The sequence below is a fragment of the Oryza brachyantha genome, chromosome 7 (assembly GCF_000231095.2).
Source record: "Oryza brachyantha chromosome 7, ObraRS2, whole genome shotgun sequence".
In the NCBI taxonomy this organism is placed as follows: Eukaryota; Viridiplantae; Streptophyta; class Magnoliopsida; order Poales; family Poaceae; genus Oryza; species Oryza brachyantha.
The window spans coordinates 17,969,761-17,995,874 of NC_023169.2; the positions used below are offsets into that span (position 1 = coordinate 17,969,761).

At 42.0% G+C, this 26,114-nt stretch overlaps 3 protein-coding genes, 1 non-coding gene and 2 pseudogenes across 4 annotated transcripts; all 6 read left to right on the top strand.

Moving 5' to 3' along the window:
• Nucleotides 1-74: 74 nt before the first annotated feature.
• On the top strand, nt 75-146 carry TRNAP-UGG. Its single transcript has one exon. It is a non-coding gene; the product is annotated as a tRNA-Pro (tRNA).
• A 2,105-nt stretch (nt 147-2,251) lies between these two features.
• LOC102721383 (momilactone A synthase-like) lies at nt 2,252-3,478 on the top strand. Its single transcript, XM_015839541.1, has 3 exons — nt 2,252-2,324; nt 2,475-2,543; nt 2,661-3,478. The coding sequence occupies exons 1-3, from the start codon at nt 2,296-2,298 to the stop codon at nt 3,460-3,462; spliced, it is 900 nt and encodes a 299-aa protein (XP_015695027.1). The 5' UTR covers nt 2,252-2,295; the 3' UTR covers nt 3,463-3,478.
• A 3,069-nt stretch (nt 3,479-6,547) lies between these two features.
• LOC102721664 (momilactone A synthase-like) lies at nt 6,548-7,889 on the top strand. Its single transcript, XM_040526137.1, has 3 exons — nt 6,548-6,661; nt 6,749-6,817; nt 6,899-7,889. Exons 1-3 carry the CDS (start codon nt 6,630-6,632, stop codon nt 7,704-7,706), a joined length of 909 nt encoding a protein of 302 aa, XP_040382071.1. The 5' UTR covers nt 6,548-6,629; the 3' UTR covers nt 7,707-7,889.
• A 7,263-nt stretch (nt 7,890-15,152) lies between these two features.
• On the top strand, nt 15,153-16,437 carry LOC102721946 (annotated as a pseudogene).
• A 2,946-nt stretch (nt 16,438-19,383) lies between these two features.
• Nucleotides 19,384-20,507, top strand: LOC102722235 (sex determination protein tasselseed-2-like). Its single transcript, XM_040526288.1, has 2 exons — nt 19,384-19,454; nt 19,540-20,507. The coding sequence occupies exons 1-2, from the start codon at nt 19,444-19,446 to the stop codon at nt 20,336-20,338; spliced, it is 810 nt and encodes a 269-aa protein (XP_040382222.1). The 5' UTR covers nt 19,384-19,443; the 3' UTR covers nt 20,339-20,507.
• A 3,286-nt stretch (nt 20,508-23,793) lies between these two features.
• Nucleotides 23,794-25,826, top strand: LOC102722513 (annotated as a pseudogene).
• Nucleotides 25,827-26,114: the final 288 nt, after the last annotated feature.

A 26,114-nucleotide genomic window follows, 5' to 3' on the forward strand; every position in this document is an offset into this window, starting at 1 on the left:
GCGGGACCCCTTTCTGCCATGGCACATGGAAAAAAATTTGCTATTAGGGTTAGATGGAAATGGATTTCAACAAAGGGCATTTGGTCTAGTGGTATGATTCTCGCTTTGGGTGCGAGAGGTCCCGAGTTCGATTCTCGGAATGCCCCTACTTTAATGTTTGCTTTTCTGAGGTTTTCTAATCATTTTCACGTCTATACTATTTTTCTTTTAGAAACGAAATTGAACGACAAGCCAGAAATAAAAATAATATCAGAAATATTAATGTAATCATTTGATCGGAAACATGAGGATAACGATCGAGAGCTGGTAAATAAAACAAACAACTATAACATCACACATTTAACTAACAACAATCTAGCATGATTGCATGGATATAACACAATTTTATACTCCATGCATTTCACACAAATACATATCGCAGGCATAACGAACTGATTAATGATAATTAAGTTTAACTATTCGATGTTCAATGAAAGCTATAGAGGGATCGTTTGACTTCTTCATAAAAATAATATAAACGACGTATTTACAAATGAAAAATAATTTATGAGTAAACATTTTATATATGTATTCTTAGCAATGTACAATGTTGAAAAATAAGCTTTAGTGGAAAGAAACTTCAAAGTCATCTAAATTGAAAATTTAAATTTTAGATTAGAAGAATAAACAGAAATGACGTTTTCTGTCTGTGGATAATTTCCACGACCATTTTCATCCCTGTGTTCAATTATCTAACATACTTTTTTTCCTGAACATGCAACATCTCCTTCCTTTAACTGAAGTTTTTTCTTGCTTTTCTTTTTTTTGCTGAACATGCATTCGAGCTATCTAAAATTTTCCGTTCAGACGTCAAAGAGCATTCAATTTCAGAGCATACGTTTCAGTCTTTCAGACCAGGACCCTCGATCATTTTCTTCTATTATGTTTATATATCAAAATTTAGAGTTAATCTTGAAGTTCTTTTATTATATTTTATTTTTCAGTCTTGTCTTTTCAATTGCTAAGAACACTTATATATTTTTTTTCATAAGTTATTTTTTATTTACAGATATGCTACGTTTATCTTTTTTATAAAAAAAATACGAAAGATAACCCTCCGTGATGAAATTTTCAGATGGGGAAGCATTTTGGCGTTAATTAATGAAACCTGAGAAACGCTCTACTGTCGGCTAGGAGTTTAGTACTCCATCTATATATTTTTTATATAATGTTATTGACTTTTAGGTTAACGTTTGACTTTTCGTCTTATTAAAACAATATGATTATTAATTATTTTGTTATAATATGACTTATTATTATAGAAACTTTAAGTATGTTTTATAATTTTGCATATTTAGATATAAATTTTAAATAAGACAGATGGTGAAATAAATTTAAAAAGTCAACAATGACATATAAAAAAAATATAAAGAGAGTACTGTTCTGAATACACGGGTATACACCCAGCAGATTAGAGTAGTATTCCTGAATTCACATGTGAAACACGGCCGTCACCGGCCAGTGTCCGGTCGACGAGGTGATCGAGATGCGATCAGACCGACGAGACATCATCTGGGTCAACCCATGTGTAATGCATGGGGAGTATTCAAATAGAATATTATATACTTTCTCTATTTTATTTTTAACTCCGTTAACTTTTTATGTTCGTTTCGTCTTATTTAAAAAATTTATATAATTATTAATTTTTTATTATGATTTGATTTATTACTAAAATAATTTTAAGTATATTTTATAATTTTGTATATTTGAAAAATAAGACAAAAGATCAAACGTAAATTAAAAAGTCAACGGAGTAAAAAAAACCGAGGCAGTATATACTATTTGGCTTTGGCGTGAGAAACACTTCAAAGCTATTACTACATTAATTAATCACAGTAAATTAATTAATCATTCAAAGTTTTCCATTGTTATCCTGATTTATATTCAAATGCAAATCTACCAGGGCTTCGATTGACGAATGGGATCCTACCTACTGCAGAGAACTACACTATGTTATACTAGTATTTGGGTTGTTTTTTTACCGTTAGATCGAAAAGACACCTTAACAACATTATATTGTAGCTGCAGTACTACAGCGCTGCCCATTTGCACGTCTGCAGTATGATCCGGATCCCTCGATTGATCCCTTTCATTAGTTTAATTATCATTTATTCCTCGATTAGAAATAGTATTCCAACGTGAACGTAACAACTGGGCCACTTGTTATAAATAGCAACTGGCTGCTCGTCCTCGGCGAGGCACACTAGCTTTGAAACACTTCACTGCTCGAACAGTGAAAGGAAGAACAAGATCAAGATGTTCAGAGCATTGCAGGTCATCGTCAGGTATGGCAGATTCGTGATTGATCCTACGAAATCCAAGTTAAAAGCTCCATCACGGTCAAGATGCATGTGTTGTTCTTGGATTATGAACAGCAGCAGTTCGATTCGATGTGTCGCTGTGTGATTTTTATTTTATGTGTGTGATGGTTGCAGGGGGGAGAGGCGAGCTCTACCTGGATCTGGATTTGTCAGTCGCTTCTCCACTGCTTCAAATTCTCAAAGGTTGCTAGCTTCTACTTGAAGCATCATTTGTGTTTGATTTGATTCTATTTTGTGTTTGTGTTTTGGTTTCTTGTGAGCTGTGAGCTTGTGATTTATGGAGAAGCATCGGTTTTGTAGGTTGGCCGGGAAGGTGGCGGTGATCACCGGCGCGGCCAGCGGCATCGGCAAGGCGACGGCGGCGGAGTTCGTCAGGAACGGCGCCAAGGTCATCGTTGCCGACGTCCAGGACGACCTCGGCCACGTCGTCGCCTCGGAGCTCGGCGCGGAGGCGTCGTACGCGCGCTGCGACGTCACGGACGAGGCACAGGTCGCCGCGGCCGTCGACCTCGCGGTGACGCGGCACGGCCACCTCGACGTCATCGTCAACAACGCCGGCGTCGTGGGCTCCCTGGCGCAGCGCCCGCTCGGCTCGCTCGACCTCGCCGACTTCGACGCCGTCATGGCGATCAACACGCGCGGCGTCCTCGCGGGGGTCAAGCACGCCGCGCGCGTCATGGTGCCACGCCGCAGCGGCAGCATCATCTGCATGGCCAGCGTCGCCGGCGTGCTCGGCAGCATGACCCCGCACCCGTACAGCGTCTCCAAGTCCGCCGTGATCGGCATGGTGCGCGCCGTCGCCGGCGAGCTGGCGCGCTCCGGCGTGCGCGTGAACGCCATCTCGCCCAACTACATCCCGACGCCGCTGGTGATGCGCATCATGGCGGAGTGGTACCCCGGCACGAGCGCCGACGAGCACCGGCGGATCGTGGAGAGGGACATCAACGAGATGGCAGGGCTGACGCTGGAGCCGGAGGACATCGCCAGGGCGGCGCTGTACCTCGCCTCCGACGAGGCCAAGTACGTGAACGGCCACAACCTCGTCGTCGACGGCGGCTACACCGTCGGCAAGGTGCCCAACCTGCCGGCGCCGCCGCAGTAATCAACTCCACGCTTTGGGAGAATTGATCACGCATTGTTTTGCTGCTGATGAATAAAATTGCGTGCTTGTTTTTTGCATCGATCGACGCATTGTTTGGGGATCCAGTTCATCAGTTCATGTCTTTGGCTAGAAAAAAGCACAAAAGTTGATGTCTTCGGTTGGCAGGTTGGAACGGCGCGCCGATGATGAGGGTTGCGAACTTGCAATTTGCATAGGCTCCCGTTGTTTCCTTTTTTTGGAAGAAAAACGAATGGCTTATTACAAACAGAAAATAATTTATAGGCAAAACTTTTATTTATGTGTAAAGTCATTTGAAAAGCAAACGTTACAAAATAAATTAAGATAAAAACCACAAAATCAACTTTTAAAATTCTAAATTTAGGTCAAACACGGTAAAAAAAAGCTATCACGAAAAAACATAAAATCAATTTCAAGATTAAGTTTTGAAATTCAGGTTTTAGCCTATAAACAGTTGGGCCTTGGATTTGTTTGGCGTGGCTGAGGTTTGGCCGATGCGGCCATGCCAAAAAGCCAAAGCAGGCCTTGTGGATGTTTTCTTGTGTGTAGATGTGTGGTCTAATACAGCTCAGCATAGGGCTGAAGGGGTTGTATAGTATTAGACAACGTGCGAAATGGATTTTCACTGCCCTGAGACAGTAGCTCTCCCGGGAAGAAACTAAGCACAACACATTTTTTATTTTTTGAAAAAAAAAGGCACAACACATTATGTTGCTCGGCTTGCTGCAGCCCAGTCAAAACTTCAACAGGGTAGCAACAAAGCATACCCTTAGGACATGTTTGATTTAGAGCCAAATTTTACCCTATAAAATTTTCGACAACTTTAATAATGCACATTGATGTTTACTTTGTTACCATTTTCTTTTCCAAACCAGTTCGAACTCTAACACCATAGTGCCAAAATTTTGGTTGGTCAAAGACTGTCTCAAACAAACAAACCATCTGCATTTTTTACCCTATTGTTGTATGTACATAATTTTCTCTTTTAATTGAAAGTTTTTTTTACATCTTTTGAGAAGGTAACTCGAGATATAAAAGTTTGACACCTTCCTATACTAAAATTTCAAAACTTTTATGTACTTTCTCATTTCTCAGGGACCATAAGATTTTTCTTCAATTAATACCTCAACATTAGATTGGAAAAAAATCGTCTCCATTCACGAACAATCGTATCTTTTCGTTTTTACTTATATTTATAAATCAAAATTTTAAATTTTAAGAAGAATGTGGAGTTTTTTCATCATAGTTTACTTTCCAGTATTGTCTTTTATATCGCTAAAAACACATACAAAATTTTTATTTATAAATTATTTTTGATTTGCAAATACGCCGTTTAGAGCCAACAATCATCTGAAAATAGTTTTCTCCCTCAAAAGCTCACATCAGATATCCTTTGAGTCAAACTCCAGCCGATAAATCAATTGCCCCAATAAGGCCATATTCATCACTCTGCTGTTATTCTTCTCTTATTCTTCGAACCTTCCAAAAAAAAATCTAGACCTTATTGTATCCATCTTGTGTTATTGCTTGGAAGGGAGAAACAAAAATATACTATTCTACGTTTGCGAGGCGTCGGTCACTGTAAGTTCAGGTGACTTCACCACTCACAGCATCCAAAAGCTCTAGCGGTGGCATGGTCTTGCCTGTCTTATCAGTAGACTAACGACGTGTTTAGGTCGCAAAAATTTTTAGGCGAGGAATATCGGATGTTTGATCGGATATTGGATGACTATTTTGATGACTAATTAAAAACAAATTATACAGAGTGTCTGGAAATTATGAGACAAATTTTTAAGCTTAATTAATCTATCATTAGCAAATGTGAGGTATTGTATAGTAGCAGTTATGGCCATTCATGGACTAATTAGAATCGAAAGGTTTGCCTCGCAAATTTTTTCTAAATTATACAATTAATTATTATTTTAACTATATTTAATGCTCTGTATATGTGTTTAAAATTTGATATAACCGGTAAACACGAAATTTCTTTGAACTTATCCAAAATCATATTCTTGCATCATCAGCATGACATAAATAATCCAACGTGACGCTGTGCAGGCTAGCAGCGTAAGTGAGCTAACCCGCCAAGACTAATTAAACGGGTTAAGCAAGTTGACGGGCCAGCCCCGTGCAGGCGCAGTAAGCTAGCTAGCAGCTAGTACAGCTGTAGGTTAAATACATAAAAACAAAGACGCATGCATCGACGAAAAGATCGATACTCCCTAAGTCCCTATCTCTCTATCTATCCTTCTTCGGAATATGCTGTTCTTGATCTTTGTAAAATTTCACACGGGAGAAAAACTGGTACTCTGACGACCGGTCTGATCACCAACTTGTTAGTTCTGTTGTATTATAAAACTATAAATTCAGAATTAAATTATCATAAGCTACAAAGTATTATCCGATAAAACTGTAGAACCTATGGAATTATAGGCCTTATATTAGAGTTTGAATCCCAACCACTAATGTTATGTTCCAGCTAAGATATTAAAGTTTTGTGATTAAATTGGTGCTAAACCTGTCATTTATGTTAGTTTTGATACTAAATTCATGATTTCGTGCTATCTCGTCCTAAATAGATGGTTACATGATAAATTTAGCGTTAAATTCATAGTTTTATGATGCACGATTTAAATATCACCTTGTCTTTTTTTTACTTCCGTTTTTACTTATAAATCAAAATTTATTTTTTAACCTTAAAATTTAGGGCTGATTTTGGAGATTTTTTTACCAAAAATTTAATTTCTATTCTTTTATATCACTAAAAATACGTATATAGAATTTGTATTTATAAATTATTATTTTTTATGTCCTTGTAATTTTGTGACGTCTGGTCAAGTATCTTCAGCTGGGGAAGTTCCCTTTTAATTATCCAAGCCGGCGGAGACCGCTTCGTCGTCCTGTATCGGCCAGAGATAATAGAGAAATTTAACTTTTTTCGACTAGGTCAAAATAAATTTGCTACTCGTTGTCTATAACACGTGAAGTTTTACAAGTCTATGATATGTGATCCTAATAACAAATCTAGTATGAATATTCGTAAGAGTGATAAAAAGTTAAATGCCCCGAGAAAATAGAATATAATCTTCTTCGCTCTCTGCTTGCTCGGGCATTCAGTGCAGTGAGCTCCAAGCTTAATTAGTGGCATCATGCTCACAGCGATTCAGCGCGTCCTCATCAGGTAGGAGAGTTTCTTGTACGTCTTCTTGGATTGGGATGAGGAGGTAATGCTGGAAAGAAATGGTGAAATGGGTTGGCTGTAATGCAGGGGGAGGAGATCACCTGCAGCTTCCTCTTCCTTCGGCAATGGCTTCGCTGCGGCTGCCGACTCGAAGAGGTTCTTGCTGGCTCATGGCGACTGATTTCTTGTTCTTGGTTGCGAATCGATCGGGGTTGGATGTGATTTGGCGATTTGTAGGTTGGCCGGGAAGGTCGCCGTCATCACCGGCGGCGCCAGTGGCATCGGCAGGGCGACGGCCGAGGAGTTTGTCAAGAATGGCGCCAAGGTCATTCTCGCCGATGTGCAGGACGACCTGGGACATGCCGTCGCCGCGGAGCTCGGGTCGGACGCGGCTGTGTACGCGCGCTGCGACGTCACCGACGAGGCGCAGGTCGCGGCGGCCGTGGACCTCGCCGTCGCGCGGCACGGCCGGCTCGACGTCGTCTTCAACAACGCCGGCATCGGCGGGGACCTCACGCCGACCCCCGTGAGCGCGCTGGACCTGGGAGACTTCGACCGCGTGATGGCGGTGAACGCCCGGGCGGTGCTGGCCGGCGTCAAGCACGCCGCGCGCGTCATGGCGCCGCGCCGCCGGGGCAGCATCATCTGCACGGCGAGCACGGCGGGGGTGATGGGCGGCGTGGGGACCCCTCACTACAGCGTGTCCAAGGCGGCGGTGCTGGGCATCGTGCGCGCCGTGGCGGCGGAGATGGCGCGCTCCGGCGTGCGCGTGAACGCCATCTCCCCCAACTACATCCCGACGCCGCTGGTGATGGGCGCCATGGCGGGGTGGTACCCGGGGACGAGCGCCGAGGAGCACAGGCGGATCGTGGAGAGGGACATGAACGAGATGGAAGGGGCGACGCTGGAGGCGGAGGACGTCGCGAGGGCGGCGGTGTACCTCGCCTCCGACGAGGCCAAGTACGTCAACGGCCACAACCTCGTCGTCGACGGCGGCTACACCGTCCGCAAGGCGCCCAACATGCCGGCGCTCGCAGGCCATTGACTAGTCCGTGCGTCGCCGTCAGGTTTGCGTGCCACGTGGTCACAACGACGATGCCATTTATGCTTGGAAAATAATAGAAGGAAAAAAGTCTTCAGTATTCACTAAACCATAAGGTGCGAGGGACCGATATCATTAAAATGAATAATTTTATAATTCTTGGAAGGTACCAAAAGATATCTTACCGTATTTTATTAAGGATGGTAAAATTGCTTCATTAAAATCTATTGATTCAATTTACAGGCACACGATAGGGATAGAAAAAATTGATTTATTAGGGTTGCTCTCATTAGTATTGGGTTGGCCTTCCATCCATATTCAACATCGTCGCGCCAACAAACAGAGGGCAGACTCCGCAACCTCAGCCTGAGCTGTCGCTGGCAGCGAGAGAAGCGTCGTGAATGGACGGAGCTGCGGAGGGGTTGCAGCCTACGAAGCTAGGGTGACAGGAGTCGCAGTCGCATGCGGTGTAGCGCCGTGTAGGGATGACGGCTAGACTGCTGCCTACGAGGACGAGCATGGCAGGCTGCCGTGCTGGACGCTGTGCAAGCTATACGTATGAGGCTTCAGCTAAGAAAGGCGGTAAGATACTTCTCCAATCCATTTCGTCGTCGATCCGTGGGCACGATAGATTGGGATGAGCCTGATGCGAAATTACGCTTGTAGACCCAAAGTTTAGTAAAAAAGACATAGTCCCTGATGGACGTGGTGCAGTACTAGCTAGTACTAATCATCTTAGGTCGTCCGATCGGTCGGAATCAATGATCTAGAATTTGATACTTCTTGGAACCTCTTTATCCTCAAGGATGAAAAAATACTCGCATAACGCTGTCCATCAGAGGTTAAAACAAACCCACTTTAAAGGGTTGAGTTTCGACCGCGTCACTCAATTGCAAAACAAGTCATTATCATATCTCTTATCTTCTAATACCAATGCAAATATAGTTCTAAAACAGTATGGAGATAGGTTTTAGCTAACGAGGTGCTCACATGACATATTCTCATCTAGCGTGTAGGTGGCAGTTACGATCAGAAAAAATAAAATTAAAATAATACCCACGTGGGCTTACATGTCAAGGATGGTCGTCTTATTCCTCCACACCCCCTTTTCATCCCTTGCCCATCACTCTTCAGCGGCCTCTAAGATAGCACTTGCGAGGCCGCTGTCGTCTGCTCTCCACGGCAACAGCCTAGGACGTCAGCTCCTCATCCATGCCGATGCTTAGGTCATTGCCTCCTCCTTCATGCCAACGCTTGAGCCGCCAACGCCCAGATTAATATCTTATCTCCCACCGTCCCACGTCGGTCGGGTAATAGGAATTTACATGGTCATGCTCGAGGATGGATTTTGCCACGGTGATTACTCTAGGGTCAGAGCCGAGGGAAAAAGTCAGGGGCTAGGACCGTTCTAGCCTAATCCAGCCCCAATCTGTCCTGTTGCCAGCCCCGGCGATATACATGAAATTAGATCCCCCTGCATAGTCAAGCACATGGGGGGCCCACCATAAGCCCATGACCCACTTACGTACCGTACGAATTTGTTTAGGGCTGACGTGGGCTGACATTGGGCCACCTAAGCCTTGGGCCGTGCCTAGCTACTGCCGAACGAGCTCCTCGATCGGGTCTGCGACAAAAGTCCACTTTGTTCCACTGCATAGAGCTAATTTCTTCTAAGCTGTTTTTGTTATAGGTCAAGCGTACTAAGATACGCAGTTATAAAGTTTTTAAAGAAATAATACTACTACCTCTGTTTCATATCGTAAGATTTTCTTGTCTGACCTAATTTATATATGTCTAGATTTATTAGCATCCATATAAATCTAGACAAGTTTAAAAAATCTCAGAGAGAGGGTATGTTTTTAGAAGGGTAAATACTCTGATGAATGTCTAAACAAGAATGGGACCTAAGGGTCTCTATATCACGAGAACGAACAAAGTTTCACTGACAGTGGCAGAGAAAATTGACAGGTTATGGTTTATATTTTTTTTTCGGAACATGAATACCATAACGAGGAGAATATTTTTTTTAAAAAAGAATTGAACCTTTTGACCCTCACCTTCCTCTTTGCGTTTTTGCATAGTTAGATTTATTTTTCGTATATATGTTAGTAATCCATGTTAGATGGTGTGGTGTGATCAGAAATTCAGATATGAAAATAAAATTTGTTAGAGTTTAGTTTAAAATTTATAAAATAAAAGGTGCAGAAATTAATAAAAATTGGAGAACAATGCCTGAACATGCACGCCACAGGAATTTTCACTCTATTCTACAAACCTCTGATCATGAGATCATCCATTCTATGTGCATGTACATCTGCCGTACGTTATGAATAGAATTCGTGCAGTTAAACCTTAAAATGTTATCTCATTAATCATTAACATCTTAAATAGTTAGATTTTAATGTGAAAGATGATAGTTTGTAGTTGCAAAGTCAGTAAAAGCATGTTTTAGTATTACGTTTTTAGACTCCATAAAACTTTTATAAAAAACTTTAGCACCATATATGTAGAAAAAAGATATTTTGAAATGCATATGTTTAATACTATTGTATAAAAAACCTAAAAATATAGCAGTGGCCTTATATATAATTCCTCACTACTTTTTTTTGAGACACCTCACTATAAATTCTAGTAAAGCTCATGGAGTACTATCTAGTTTCTTACTAGACTCATGTTTGGATGCCTTCTAGTCATAATCTTACTTAGGAATTTTGTAACTAGTTCAATTACGGTAAAGTTTCTATACCCCTTATTCAAACGACACCTGAACTCATCAAGTGTAGGACATTACATTGTACATCTCTCATGATTACCTAAGCAATCTTAACAAAGTGTATGACATCCACAACTTTTGGTGCCGTCAAATGAAATAATTGAACAGTAAAATTGAGAGACCTGTCAAGAAAATGAAGAAACCAAATACTACATCCGTCTCTAAATCTTTGACATCATTGACTTTTTTATATACGTTTGACTATTCGTTTCATTCAAAAAAATTATCAAATATGTAAAATTATACATATACATAAAAGTATATATTTAACAATAAATAAAATGATATAAAAATAATTAATAATTATATAAATTTTTGAATAAGACGAGTAGTCAAACATGTATAAAAAACCAACGGTGTTAAATATTTAGGAAGAGAGGTAGTACTAAATTTTGTGATGCATACCGGCACAGCCAAGTAAGCTGTTTCCCCGTACCCCTTTCCAATTCAAGTTCCAAAATAAACACCATTGCTTGTATGCTTGCACTACGTGTGAACAGGGACAGATCATATATGCACCCACCTCATCTTTTTAAATTTTTAAATCATAGTTTATTTTTCAGCCTTAGTTTATATATACATATATAAAATTTTTATTTATAAAATATTTTTTATTTATAAATATGTCATTTAACATCACCCATGTGAAGGAGTGGTATCTAGAAACCCACTCCAGAAATTTTTCAGCTACTGTTATCTATTTTTATTATGTATGCACTCATTTTAATCTAAATTTTGATATAGGTAGCGGTCTAAACTTTTAGTTCCCAGCGTAATAAAACAAACGAGTGAAATCCTACCAATTTCGTTAGCACCGCCACCATGGGCGACGCTTGACGAAGAGTCGGGCCCTGTTTAGTTCTAAAAATTTTCCCCCAAACAAAATCACAGAGCATTAAATATAGATGAAATGAAAAACTAATTATATAGTTATGGAAGAAATCGTAAGACGGATCTTTTGAGCCTAACTAGTCTATAATTAACCATAGATACTACATTAACCCGCATGTGCTAACAACGGATTAATTAGACCCAAAAGAGCCGTCTCGCGGTTTCCAAATGAGCTATCAATTTCGTTTTTTTATTCGTGTCCGAAAATCCATACAGATATCCGGTCAAACATCAGACATGATACCTAAATTTTTCTTTTTTCGAGCTAATTTTTTTCTTTTTTCCAACTAAACGGGGGCCAATATTAATTGGTGTACTAGTCAGCAGCTGTACTAGTAGTTGGGCTCGTGGATATCATGTAATAGTAGTAGTAGTTGGGCCTGTTGATATCTGGTAGACCAAACGTGCGTTGCCAAATCATATCAATATACTAGTGGTTAATTAATGGACTAGTTGTAAGGTAAGGGGTACTCTATAGTCCTAAATTGTAAACAAGCATCACGTTTTTTCGTTTTTCTTATACTCCTACTTATAAACAAAATTTTAAATTTTAAATTAGAGTTGATTTTGAGTTTTTTCCATTAAAGTTTATTTTTCAGTCTTAACTTTTTAATCACTAAGAATATGTATATAAAAATATATCTGCAATTATTTATCTTTTGCAAATATATCATTTAGCTTTTTTTCATAAAAATCCAAACAATCATCTTGAGCATAACAGTAAAATTAAATGAGAAATAATAGATTATGATTAGTCAGCATAAGTAAGTTAAATAATATATGTTTACAATCAGTTGAGATGAGCTGATGCCATGATTGTAGAGAAGTTGCTACACTCTTAATAAAGTGCCAATGATATAATGTTGCTATTATACCTCCATCTCATATCGTAAGACATTTTAATATTGTCTAAATTCATCAATTATTGAATATATATATATATATATATAGCAAAACTAATATGGCACCCCTTAGAATAAGCTATTCTATTTCCCCTCTCTCAAAAAGGCCCAACCCTCTTCCACCCCCTTCCAAATGTCCAAAACAACTCTTTTAGCCTGGTCAAAGCTCACTCCCGCTGGTCAAACTCTTCGTTTGACCTTCCTCCATACCTCACTATTGTTAACTCCCGTCTATTAGAAAAGTGCAGTAACACGAAGACAAAAATACAGTAACAGGTCTTATAAAATGCAGTAACAACGTCAAAATATAGTCATGACGGATCTAGTTTTGTAAATCACTTTTTAACCAAGGAATAAGTCTACATGACCTCCTAACGTTTTAGCACCTGATCACTTAACCCCCTCACCTAACAAACCAGTTATTTAACCCCCTAAACTATCTAATACCGTTTAGATTACCCCCTCACGGTGGTTTTGCTTCTTGTTTTGCCATGCTAGCAGATTTTTTTTGAACATGATTTTTTAATGCCTTATATTTTGCACTAATTTAGGTGAACAGAATTGTATATGGAGTAATTCAGATAGTCTGTATATAGCATACTGAGAGTTGGATGTGAGAGTTGCTAGCTACTCTATGATTTGTTAGACCTGAATGTTGCGCACGATACTTTTTTTTGCTACTCTGTTTCATGAATGATTGTGGAGCATCCTATTTGTGTCATGTTTAATGGGTTTTCTCCAAATTTATGTTTCTTAGTGCTACTGAAGTACTGAACATGTGACTTATTTCTTGCACAAGTATGCATTCAAGCTTTAATGGTGACGTTGATAAAGGAAAAAATTGGTTAAATGGTACCGTTAATTTTCAGTTTCCGAAGATCTAACCAAAAAGATTTCAGTTTTCTAGTGCAAATGGAACTGTTAGCTTTCAGTTTTCTAGTCTATATGCAATCATGTTCCGCATGACATCAAAAAAATTAGTGTAATATACAAACTATCCAAATTAGCCCATATACAATCATGTTCACCGAAATTAGTGCAACATACAAGGCATCAAAAAACCATGTTCAAAAAAATCTATCAGCATGGCAAAACAAGAAGCAAAAACACCAAAACCACTTTGAGGGGGTAATCTAAACGGTATTAGATAGTTTAGGAGGTTAAATACCTGGTTTGTTAGGTGATGGGGTTAAGTGATCAGGTGGTAAAACGTTGGGGGTATTGCTTTAACCAATGTGGTGAAAACGGTTTTGAAAAATAATATAAAACACATGAGATATTGCTTTTTAAAGATTAGGAATACAATATTTTAGCTCTCTCACATGCATTAGTTGTACTGTCGCAACAATATCCAGTCATAATGTTACTGTACTTTTATCGTAATGTTACTGTATTTCTATCATGACGTTACTACAATTGTGCAACACACATGTTACTGCATGTATATCACGATGTTACTGCACTTCTATCATGACGTTATTGTAATTATGCGGTAACAATACACATATTTTATAGTAGCATAGCGTTATTACTACATAGAAGGCGTATCGTTACATTATAGATATTTCTTAAGATTTCAAACTTTAAACAATTTTATCTCTCATCTAATATATTATTTTTTTAGAACTTTTGTACCATATTGTATTAAAAAATAGATCCCTCGTGGGTATGTTTTGACGTTGTTACTGCAAATTAGTCGTCGTGTTACTGCATTTTTGTTATCGTGTTACTGCACAATTCCTGTGAGGCAAGAAGTGAGTTTAGATAGACATGAGGGGAAGCCCATAAAAGGGTTGACCCATGGGATTAATTCTTTGACCAGCCTTTAAATGAGACAGGAGTGGTTTTTGGGCCTTGGGAGAAGGGTGGGAGGTGTGATAGGCCTTGGGAGGTCTTGAAAGAGAGATGATGTAGAATAGCTTATACTAAGAGGGTGCACGTATTAGTCTTGCTCTTTATATATATATATGTATATATATATATATAATCATTAGTATCCATAAGAATGTAGGCAAGGTTAGAAAGTTTTATGAAACGGAGCGAGTATTTCATAGCGAAGGGAGCATCTATCACCCTGTATCGCCATATCGCTGTTGGGAACAGGCTCTGTCATATTGGCTGACATGTGGGTCCATGGATGGTAGAGCCCACTGGCAGCCACCTACGTACCTCCGACTTAAGTTAGAGAAGCCGCGTTGATATTGACGAATGCTGAATTTGATATCGGGTAATGAAAAAGATGCGTAAAGTGTTATGATCCATTAGTGACTATTAATTATTTAGTCTTCTTTTTAAAGATAAATTGATTTTTCAAAGAAACTTTTCTGTATGTTTTATTTTTAGAAAGTACAATCCGGAAATCATGCTTATAAAAAATGGACCTTTTCGAGCAAAACCATCTAAAGGGACGACCCTAGAGGGGCGAGCGATGCCGCCATTCTGGGTCCCCAGATCGCATGCCCTCCAAACTTTTTGAGATAACATTTACAAAATTTTCTATATAAACATTATTTTAATATAATTTAAATGTTTACAGTAATATATTAATATATGTATATATATAATGTACATATCTATTGATTTATGTTACTTTCTCTGTTTTATATTATAAAATTTTCTAAGTTTATCTAGGTTTATTAAGTATCAATGTATATGTTTTATATGTTTTATGTATTTGCTAGACAGGACACAAAGTCTTACGAGCAAACGAGGAAATATATAGTATGATAATTGTCTATATTTTCGCGGCCAAAAAACCAGGATCTTTACTGGCCATCTCTACCGAATTCTCCCGTGGGCCAACCAGGCACATGCTGGCCTTCTTTAAGTAGGCCTCTTGCAGTACACTCTTGTCATTAACTCATTACTCCATCAGCTCAGGCCGCTCACTTCGCTGGATTCACCTCTGCATTTGCAAATAATCTACCTGCATTTGAGCAGGATGTCCAGAGCAGCCCAACTCTACAGGTAGCATCAGTTTGATCGAAAAATTATCCCCTCTGGTTCACATTGTAATATTTTTAAAATTTTATCTAAATTTATCAATTGATTCTCACACACATATATATATATATGTTTAAATTTATTAGCATTCATATGAACATATAAAAAGTGAAACATATGAAGTATATATTTAAGAAAAAAAGAAGAGAAAAAATCACTATGTGATCCGGGGTGTTTTGCAGGGTGACGAGGAGAGTTCTTGGCGCGAAAACGACTTTACTTGCGGGTTTCTCGACGGCCTCCCACTCCCAGAGGTTGGCCGGCAAGGTGGCTGTCATCACCGGCGGGGCCAGCGGCATCGGCAAAGCGACGGCGGCGGAGTTCATCAAGAACGGCGCCAGGGTGGTCATCGCCGACGTGCAGGACGAGCTCGGCCGCTCCGTCGCGGCGGAGCTCGGCCCGGACGCCGCGTACACGCGCTGCGACGCCGCCGACGAGGCGCAGGTCGCCGCCGCCGTCGACCTCGCCGTGGAGCGGCACGGCCGCCTCGACGTCCTCTTCAACAACGCCGGCATCTCGGGGGCCACGCCGCAGGACGACATGCTGTCCGTGGACCTCGGCAACTTCGACCGCGTGATGGCGGTGAACGCCCGCCCGGCGCTCGCCGCCATCAAGCACACGCCGCGCGCGTCATGGCCCCCCGCCGCGCCGGCTGCGTCCTCTGCACCTCCAGCTCCAACGGCGTCCTCCCCGTGCCGGCGTACGCCATGTACTCCGTCTCCAAGGCCGCCGTCATCGCCATCGTGCGCGCGGCGGCGGAGCCGCTGGCGCGCCACGGCCTGCGGGTGAACGCCATCTCGCCGGGGACCACGTGGACGCCGCTTTTTCAGCGGGAGATTCTCCGGCTCGTCGGCGGTGGCTCAAGCGAGGAGTTGAAGCGGGCGGTGGAGAAGGACGCCAAGGGTGCCATCGCGGTGATGGAGCCGGTGGAGGTCGCGAGGGCGGCGGTGTACCTGGCCTCCGACGAGGCCAAGTACGTCAACGGCCACAACCTCGTCGTCGACGGCGGCTACTCGGTGCACAAAGGAGCGGAAATGTCGTCGCGTTGAAATAACGTAGTGTGTACTCTCCAATTTTATTTTCCCAGTTCTTTGGCTGCATTTGGAAGTCACAAATGTTTTAGATTTGGATTATCTGGTTTTTATAAGAGCAATTTAAGCAGACAAATAATTAAGCTAATACTTTTTTTTCTTGAGAAAGGTCAGACGAAGAACTTTTATAATCTTTATTTATTTAATACAATTGACTTTTAGATTTACGTTTAACCATTCATCTTATTAAAAAATATTGTACAAATATATAAAATTATAAGTTATTTTAAAGTTTTTAAGTAATAAATTAAACCATAACAAAATAATTAATAATTATACATTTTTTAAAGATGATGAACAAACAAATGTAGAACAACCACGTCAAATAAAAAAATAGAGAAAATAGAGAGTATAATAGAACTTTTGTTTTTCACGGAATACATCATATATGTGCTTGGAATTGTACAAACGAAAAGTCTAAAATCTATAGAAAAGAAAGTATGGCCAAATATGCTTGCGCTTAGGAACCACATATGGCATACAATGGACTTACAGACCATCGTATCGGTAATAACCTACTTCCCCTGGTTCATAATTTAAAACTTTTTAATTTTGGCTAGATTCATATAAATGCTAATGAATATATATATATATATAATACATTTATTGTGGATAAATCTAGATTAAACTAAAAAGTCTAACAATATAAAACACGGATGTAGTAACAAGTATCTATTCCCACGTCATTTTATATTTCAACATGTAACATGGTTCGCTGGGCATAGGCAAAGGTAAGTTTCGATCGCTTGATGGCGATCGTTGAACGTACGCTAGGGCGGCGCTCACCGGCATCATGGCAGTTGGCCAGAAAGCCCATGGGACGACGGCCCAGCCCACAGCAAGGCGTGGTGGTGGCTTGGGCTAAGCACGACACGATCTGATTGTTATTGGGTCTGGCTTGGTATGATCCGATGTTGGGCCATGCCTAGGGCACACCCTCGGCATGCTGGGCTAGCCTAGTATGGCCTAGATTAATTAATAGAGATAAAAAAAATTATTAAAGGATCTAAAATAGACTTTATTTAATCATATAAAACTTAACCCAAAGAAGATATATGTAAAATAGATTTATTATAGCATCCAAGATACAACCCAAAGAAGTTAAGTCTATATTCCTACATCCTAGCACGATGGTACATTATAACTAAAGATAGTAAGTTTTAGAGGTACCTTTTCTAAAAAAAAACTCATATTATTTATATGTCCATGTACAGCGCAAAACATCATGCATGAATACGCTAGGTCTAATAAAGGAACATGATTAGAATGTCCATGCGTATACGTAACGACTTTGTTTTCGAAGGTACCTTTTTGAGAGAGTTACGTATTTCTACCTAAATTTATGTACCAGGTAAGCTATAATCATGGTACGAGCTGGTATTTGAATTTTGGAATTGATGGAGCTAGCAAAGTACATATACCGGACAGTGCACGACACTTCCCAATAATGTGATGCATATCTGTTTACTCTGTCAAAATTAATCATATCTGCGTACTCTCGTGTCGGTAGTCTGTAGTTTCTCTATATAATATCGATGTGTGTGAAATTTATTTATATACAGGCTCTGTAATAATTGGCCGTAGCTCGTTGAGCCAAACCGGAATGTTATTTCATTATTAAAAAATCTGCATATTCTTTCTGCAATAAATAAATAAACTTTTAGGGGTGGTTTGCATTCTCAAGTCAGATCATGCGTTTGGGAAAAAAATAATCACATATGGTGTGCGTTGGAAAAAAAGAGGTTAGACTAACAACGCCCATGATTTGGCACAGACGACTAAAATGATTGAATATTGGAAGGATCTGCCATATTTCTCATGCCAACTAGTCAGTGCATGACTTTTCTTGATGGTGTTGGTGTGGTGCATACCTCTGGATATTTTTAAGTCAAATCATACTCTGGAAGAAAAATAGTGTCACGAAGGCGTGATTGTTTGGTATTTATGGGAAAAAATCAAATAATATATTTACAAACAAGAAATAATCTATGAGTAAAACTTTTATATATATATATATATATATATATATATATATTCTTGGTGATCTAAAAGCTTAGACTGAAAAATAATTTTGACAAAAAATCCTAAAATCAACTATAAATTTAAGGTTAACATTTTAAATTTTAAGTTATAAACCTAATAAAAAGATAGAGTTGGAAATACGATGCGCGTGTGCGTGTGCTGGAGAGAAAAAAAGGCACGTGGTCACGTAGGATTAATTAGCGCACAATATCAACTCGCCTGTTTAGGCCGATCTAAATGGAAATTTTATAGACAACAAATAGGATGTCATGTAGATATTTTTAATGATGTAACAAAGTATTAATAAAGAGATATTAAATGAGTTTAATGGAGATAAAACATTCTATGTTACCTAGATAACTTATGTCTTACATGTAACCTAGAAAACAACAATAAATGAAACCATACATTGAGAGAGGCGTGTTTTATTCTAGTTTTAAACTTTTTGATGATATGTCACTCTAAATAATCATGTTCATGAAACTTATATCGAGAATGGTTGCCAAACATTGTGATTCAGGTCCAACCTTCTAGTTGTGGCCATGCTGTTCGATGTCAGCGAAAGAGAAAACAACATTCTTATCTTTATTTTAGATTACAAGATGTTTTTCTATTCTAACTTTTTATATACTAATAAATATGTATATTTTTACTATTTTAAATGCCTCTTTAACTCCATTAGTAGAGTAGTTTTGACTTTGGACTTGATGGGTGTGAATTTCCACATATTTCCTCCGTCTCTAAATATTTAACGCTGTTGATTTTTTAATACACATTTAACTATTAGTCTTATTAAAAATATATAATTATTATTATTTTTATATCATTTTATTTATTATTAAATATACATTTATGTATATATATATATAACTTTACATATTTTAATTTTTTTATGAATAAGACACGTAGTTAAACGTGTATAAAAAAGTCAACTGCGTCAAATATTTGGTACGGAGTGAGTATATAGCTTGATAAATTCTCTATCGCTGGCTCACCACCGAGCAGCGAAATCCGATCATCTAGCAACTTACTGTTCCTGATCGGAGCAGGAAATTACGATGCATCGGAGGTTTCTCTTATTCATTTACGTTTGATTCAGATCATTTGGTGTCGCGTGATGTTGCCAATGGATGTGAGAGTGTCGATCGATGCAGGTTGGCCGGGAAGGTGGCCGTCATCACCGGCGCCGCCAGCGGCATCGGCAAGGCGTCGGCGACCGAGTTCATCAACAATGGCGCGAAGGTGATACTCGCCGACGTCCAGGACGATCTCGGCCACGCCGTCGCCGCGGAGCTCGGCCCTGACGCGACGTACACGCGCTGCGACGTCAAGGACGAGGCGCAGGTCGCCGCGGCGGTCGACCTTGCCGTGGCGCGCCACGGGAGGCTCGACGTCTTCTACAGCAACGCCGGCGTCCTCGGGTCCGTCGCGCCGACGCCGCTCGCCTCCCTGGACCTCGGCGAGTTCGACCGCGTCATGGCGGTCAACGCCCGCGCCGCCGTCGCCGTCGCCAAGCACGCCGCGCGCGCCATGGTGCCCCGCGGGAGCGGGAGCGTGCTGTTCACGGCGAGCATGTCGGCAGTGATGGGCGGCACGGGGCCGACGTCGTACAGCGTCTCGAAGGCGGCGGTGCTCGGCGTGGTGCGCGCCGTGGCCGGGGAGCTGGCGCGCCACGGCGTGCGGGTGAACGCCATCTCGCCGTGCGGCGTCGCCACGCCGATGGCCACGAGGCTGGCCGAAGAGGCCAGCCCCGGGGTGAGCCTGGAGGAGCTCAAGCGCGCCATGGCGGCTTCCATGGAGCAGGTGGACGCTGGCCCGCTGATCGACCCGGAGGACGTGGCGAGGGCGGCCGTCTTCCTGGCGTCCGACGAGGCCAGGTACGTGAACGGCCATAACCTCGTCGTCGACTGCGGCTTCACGGTGGGCAAGCTCTTCAAAATGCCCCAAAACTAGAGAATTTGTTCAAAGCGGTGTGACAGTGTTCTTACCCATACTGGCCTAGCAAACCAGCGTGGTTAAACAGCGTAGCTTTGAAAATAAGTTTTACGATAATTTGTCTTGAAAAATAAATAATGTAAGTTGGAAGAAATAAGAAAAAGTCGAGAATATACGCTCACTCATCTTTATGCACATGTGTATGAGACATGCCTCTTTAATAGCAGGTACAGTAGTAGACCATAAGCTAGCTATAAGAATATTTTAAAAAAATAAAAAAGGAGAGAGAGGACAGTGTGTTACTAATTTGTAAGCTACAGAAATATGTGGATGACATATGAGACCATATAGGTAACTATATTATAAATTGTCTATTAGATTGACTTTAGTAGTTAACTAATAGATCGGCTTTTTCTACTTTAAATCTGTGATAAAAATATCGCTATATATTTTTTCACAAGATCCAATGTTTCACGAATCACGATCCACTCCCTTTTTTCCGCAACCATTCTCAACTTTGAACTTTGGACCCAGTTAGACAATTACACGCATCATCCAGGCTATTTAGCAGGATTGAATTGAACCTAACCTTTTTTTTAAGCAGAGAAATTGACTGCCAGGTAAACAAATCAGTCCTCTTTCAGGAACAGCGACCAGTTTGACTCCGGACGCCAATTCTCGTCAAGACAAATGTGGTAGTGTGGACTCCCTGAGCCCCCTGACCGTGTAGAACTTAGGCCCCTGTCATTTCCTAACGAGATTTGCATAACTTTCTGGATTTTCTGAATTTTTTATAGTTATTTGAGAATATAAAGAATTAAATTGAGTATTATAAAATTTAATTTCTTTAGAAATATTGTGTACGTAAATTTTATATAGAGTAATTTTACATGAAATATATTGCTTAGTAGTTTGGAAAGTATGTCCGGGATCACTCATAATCTATTTTGAGAAAAAGAATGGTGTGTTAGAGGCATTATGGTGTTGTTTGTTTCTATAAGTCGTAGGACTAAAAATTAGTCTTAAGATTAAAATATAAGTTCCTTTTAGTCTTGTCTTGTCTTGTTTGTTTGGAGAGACTAAAAGGGACTAAAATCTTATTAAATGACCTACTCAGTAGTACACACCATACACATATAGCTATAGGTTTAGAGTAGTAGATTAGGTATACTATAGACCTTTAGTCCCTTTTAGCACCTCTTCTAGAGACTTATGGAACTAGATAGTTTTATTTCCTTTTAGTCCCTCCTGTTTGATATTTTAGAGGCTAAAAGAGACTAAAGTGAAAGGACTTATGGACTAGTCCCTTATCAAGGCTCTATATGCAATTATGCAATTGTAGTGCTCGGACTTATCAAGGCACAACACACCAAACTTGCCTATTGGTATTCTCTTGATTTTCATAGATGGTAATATGTCTGGACGAATATGTAAATCATATTTATTGATTTATTAATAAATCTATATAAAATCAGAATATATTATAACAGGGACCATAGGGAGTACAACTTAAAGGGCATGATGTATCGCCTCATTCTGAAACGTGCGTGTCTCTTGGGATGAAAACAGAAAGAAAATTTCCTGTCATGTTTCTATTTTTGCTTTTATCGGAAATAGAAATAGAATGGTAGAGTTGGAACCAATAACGATATTGGTAATTCCAGAATTTTATAAATGGAATCTTTGGAACGGAATTGCACCGATATCGATCCGAAGCCAAAATTTATGTCAAAAAACGAACTATAGTAGTGTATATCGTTTCATACTATCGTACATCATGTCATTCATAATAAAATCATATTATCATATTTAATTGAGCATATAAGAATATATCATAAATAATAAGTTCAATCGTTAATAAAAGCTCAATGATAAAGACAAATTGATAATAAATTCAGCAACCAATATAAATCGTAAATAATAAGCGAAGGAGAGGTTACCCACCGGAAGACTCATGGTCATGGGCCATAGCAATTTTGGGACTTTGGACAATTTCCTTAAAAAAACATGTTGCTAGACTGTTGTATTATCTGTGATGCCACGAACTCCATAATCATCACCAAAACGAGATCCTCTGATTTAAGTCAAATATGCTGACATGTGAACCTATGGGCGGTAGGGCCCACGTTCGTCTGACTGAAGTTAGAGGAACCGCGTCCGGTCATCACCGCCGACGCTCATGACGATCTTGGCCCACACGCTGCGTACGTACACTCGATCGCGCGCTGCGACGTCGCCGACTCACGAGGCAAATATCGCGGCGGCCGCACGTCGACGTCCTGTGCCGCACGGCGTCCCAACCCAACGCCGCCGGCGATCGATGCCTCGCCAGCGTACGTGCGTGTTCACGCCGGAGGGAGACCGCCGACTCGCCGAGAAGGTGAAGCGGATCGTTGCGAGAGGAAAGACATGAACGAGACGCTGGAAGGCGGAGGACACCGCGAGGGCGACGCCGTACCTGCCGCGTCCGACGAGGAACCACCTCGTCGGCGAGCGGCGACGGCGTGCTCACCGTCGGCCGGGCGCGAGTTCGTCCTTGTTGGGCCGGTCCTGACGCGGAGTTCTTTCACCTTGCGAGGCCCAGTCAGCCCATCAACGGGAGGTGCGCTGGGATTTCGGCTCACGTGAGGCCCATATTAGTTGGGCCGGTTCTGCGACGCACGTGGCCTGCGTTAAGCGGTGAATGGGCCGGTTGTGTTGTAAGGCTCAGTTAACTTTTAACCCTTCAGCGCCTCGAGATTAACACCTCGGAAGAAGTCCACTGTAGGTCCCTTAAATTAGAGACGAGTTTGTTTTTCGTCTATTAACCGAAATACCAGAAATGTGTATCCTTAAACTTATATAACCCGTTCAAAAAAGGTCTTTTATCAGTTTTGACTCATTTTTTTAGCCGGTGCAGGCTTCGCCGCGCGGCGGCGGCTGCCGACGCAGGCGTCCGAGGGAGGTGAATATCCCTGAAGTGTAATAGTAAAGGGGAATTGCATGATGCATATGGCCATCCATGGGAAGCTCAGCTAGCTTTTTCCACCATCCATGCATATCGGGAATTGTTGCTTTTTCTCATGGGAAGCTCAGCTAGCTTTCTTCGTCACGAGCCATGCACTGAGTTCTCATGCTTGTCAAGTTGCTTGCTAGAGTTCATGGTAAAGAAGCTTCGCTGGAAATTTCGTCCGATAACCCAATTGTTGTAACCAAAGGGACATGGTTTGGTCTCTAGCTGAAGGTTCAACCCCTTGTCAGTTCAACAACGAAGATTTTCCATAGCAGGAGAAAGAATGTTCAGTCAGAACTCCCGGCTACCAGTTGAACGAACACGACATACGGTGTAGAGTATCAATTTGAAACATGCTTCGCCATGTGAGGTCGTCGGCCGGCGGCCGTGGTCGACGGAGGTGTGGTCAGGTCGCCGCACGCCACCGCCGCTTGGCCGAAGCCTACGCCAGCTGCTGCCCGCCCGCGCTGCCCGAAGGAAGATGACGGTGTACGAGGGATGCGACGGCAGGGGCAGCATGGAGCTGGAGGTGTGCCTTACACCGGAGGCGCTGGCGAGGCTCGTCGCCGACGAGGAGTTCATGGGCGTCGTGAGCGCCGCGAAGGCCACCGCCGGCGATATCATGGACAAGGGGCTGGGTTGGACGGTGTGGCGTCGGTCTACGAGTCGAGCGTCAGGAGCATGCTGGTCGCGTGGCCGGAGAAGCCGAGCTTCCGCGTGGCCGCATGGCAACCTGCCGGCTCATGTCGTTGCCGGCCACGCCGGCCCAGCCAGGTTGCCGCAAGCCACCGTCGCGTGGTCGAAGCCCGCGCCGACTGCCGCCCGCCGCCAGCCTCCACCCCCGCCGGCCGCGCTTTAGATAAGCAGGGAGAAGAGACAAAAGAAAGAGAGAGGAGAGGAAGGGAGAGGAGAGAAAAAATTTTTTAAAAATGACATGTAGGACTCATCAAAAGCCATGTCAGCAAAACTATTGAAAAAAAGTCAAACTGTTGAGGAACTTTTTTGAACGGATTATATGAGTTTAGTAATACACATTTCTGTTATTTTAGTTAAGTGACAAAATACAAACTGGCCTCTAATTTAAGCGACTTATGGTGGTGGACTTTTTCCTAACGCCTCCTACTTTAGTTGGAGCCATCTCTCCTTGGAAGTAGTCATAGATATTTATTACTAAATAAAATTTAAGCTTTACTTATAATTAACATATTTGTAACAAAATTAAAGAAGAAGAAAAATAAAACATAAATTTAAAATCAATGATTTTAAATTAAAAATAATACTGAGTTAGCGCTATCTTTTAGGTGATATATTAAGAAGTACTCGTAGCATCAGAAAACTTATATTTGCCGGTGTAGGTTGACTGGGAAAGGTGGCTGTCATCACCGGAGGCGCCAGCGGCATCGGCGAGGCGACGGCCAAGGAGTTCATCCGTAATGGCGCCAAGCTCATCATCGCCGACGTCCACGACGATCTTGGCCACGCCGTCGCTGCAGAGCTTGGCCCAAACGTGGCGTACACTCGCGGCGACGTTGCCGACGAGGCGCAGATCGCGGCGGCCGTCGACCTCACCGTGGTGCGCCACGGCCGGCTCGACGTCCTGTACAACAACGCCGGGATCACGAGCACCTCCCTGGGGCCCCTCGGCACGCTCGACCTCGCTGACTTCGACCGCGTCATGGCGGTGCGCCCGCGCAGTGATCGCCGGCGTCAAGCATGTTGGAAATAAACACGCCATGGATGTGTACCTGGCGTGGTAGAGTCAGTGTGTGTGTCGCATGCTAGGTTGCTTGCTGCATGCTTGTTTAATTGTTGCATGCATGGGCGCTGCGCTGAGAGCTGGGTGTATGCATGCATTAGCATTAGTTAGTTGGTTTGCTGGCTGCATGCATGGCTACATGCATGTGTTTGTCGCTATTGTTCTTCTTCCTCGCGTGTGTGGGGAGGGAGTGACTCCTAGGCAAAGCTAACAAAGCACGCCGCGCGCGTGATGGTGCCACGGCGCAGCGGCTCCATCCTCTGCACGGCCAGCGTGACCGGCGTGATCGGCAGCGCGGTGCCCCACGCATACAGCGTCTTCAAGGCGGCGGCCATTGGTGTGGTGTGGTCCGCCGCCGGCGAGCTGGCGCGCCACGGCGTGCGGGTGAACGCCATCTCGCCGCACGGCATCCCGACGCCGCTGGCGATGCGCGGGTTCGGCGACGTGCTGCCGTGGGCGACCGCGGAGAAGGTGAAGCGGATCATCGAGAAGGACATGAACGAGCTGGAAGGCACGACGCTGGAGACCGACGACATCGCGAGGGCCACCGTCTGCCTGGCCTCCGACGAGGCCAAGTACGTCACGGGCCATAACCTCCTCGTCGACGGCGGCTTCACCGTCGGGAAGCGCCTCAACTTCCCGGCACCTTGACTTCAAGAAGTCATTTGCATTGCTACAGAAAAATAATCGAGGATTTATCCAAATTAAGCAAGCTTGGTTCACTCTAGTGATTGTTGGCTTTTTCGCCGACGTATTTACAAACGGAAATTAATTTATAAATAATATTTTTATATACATATTTTAGTGATAAAAAAATTCAAGGCTAAAAATAAACTTCAGTAAAATAAACCCTAAAATCAAATAGAAAATTAAAATTTTGGCTTATAAATATAAACAGAAATAGAAAGATAGAGCGATCATTTCTACTTGTCATATGATTGTGTTTGTTTGGTGTATATATGCATTTTTTTTCTCTCTCCTGAGATTTGAATTTTTGACCGTAAGAACGCTCTGAGATTCGTGCAGGGAATGAAAACTCAAAACCT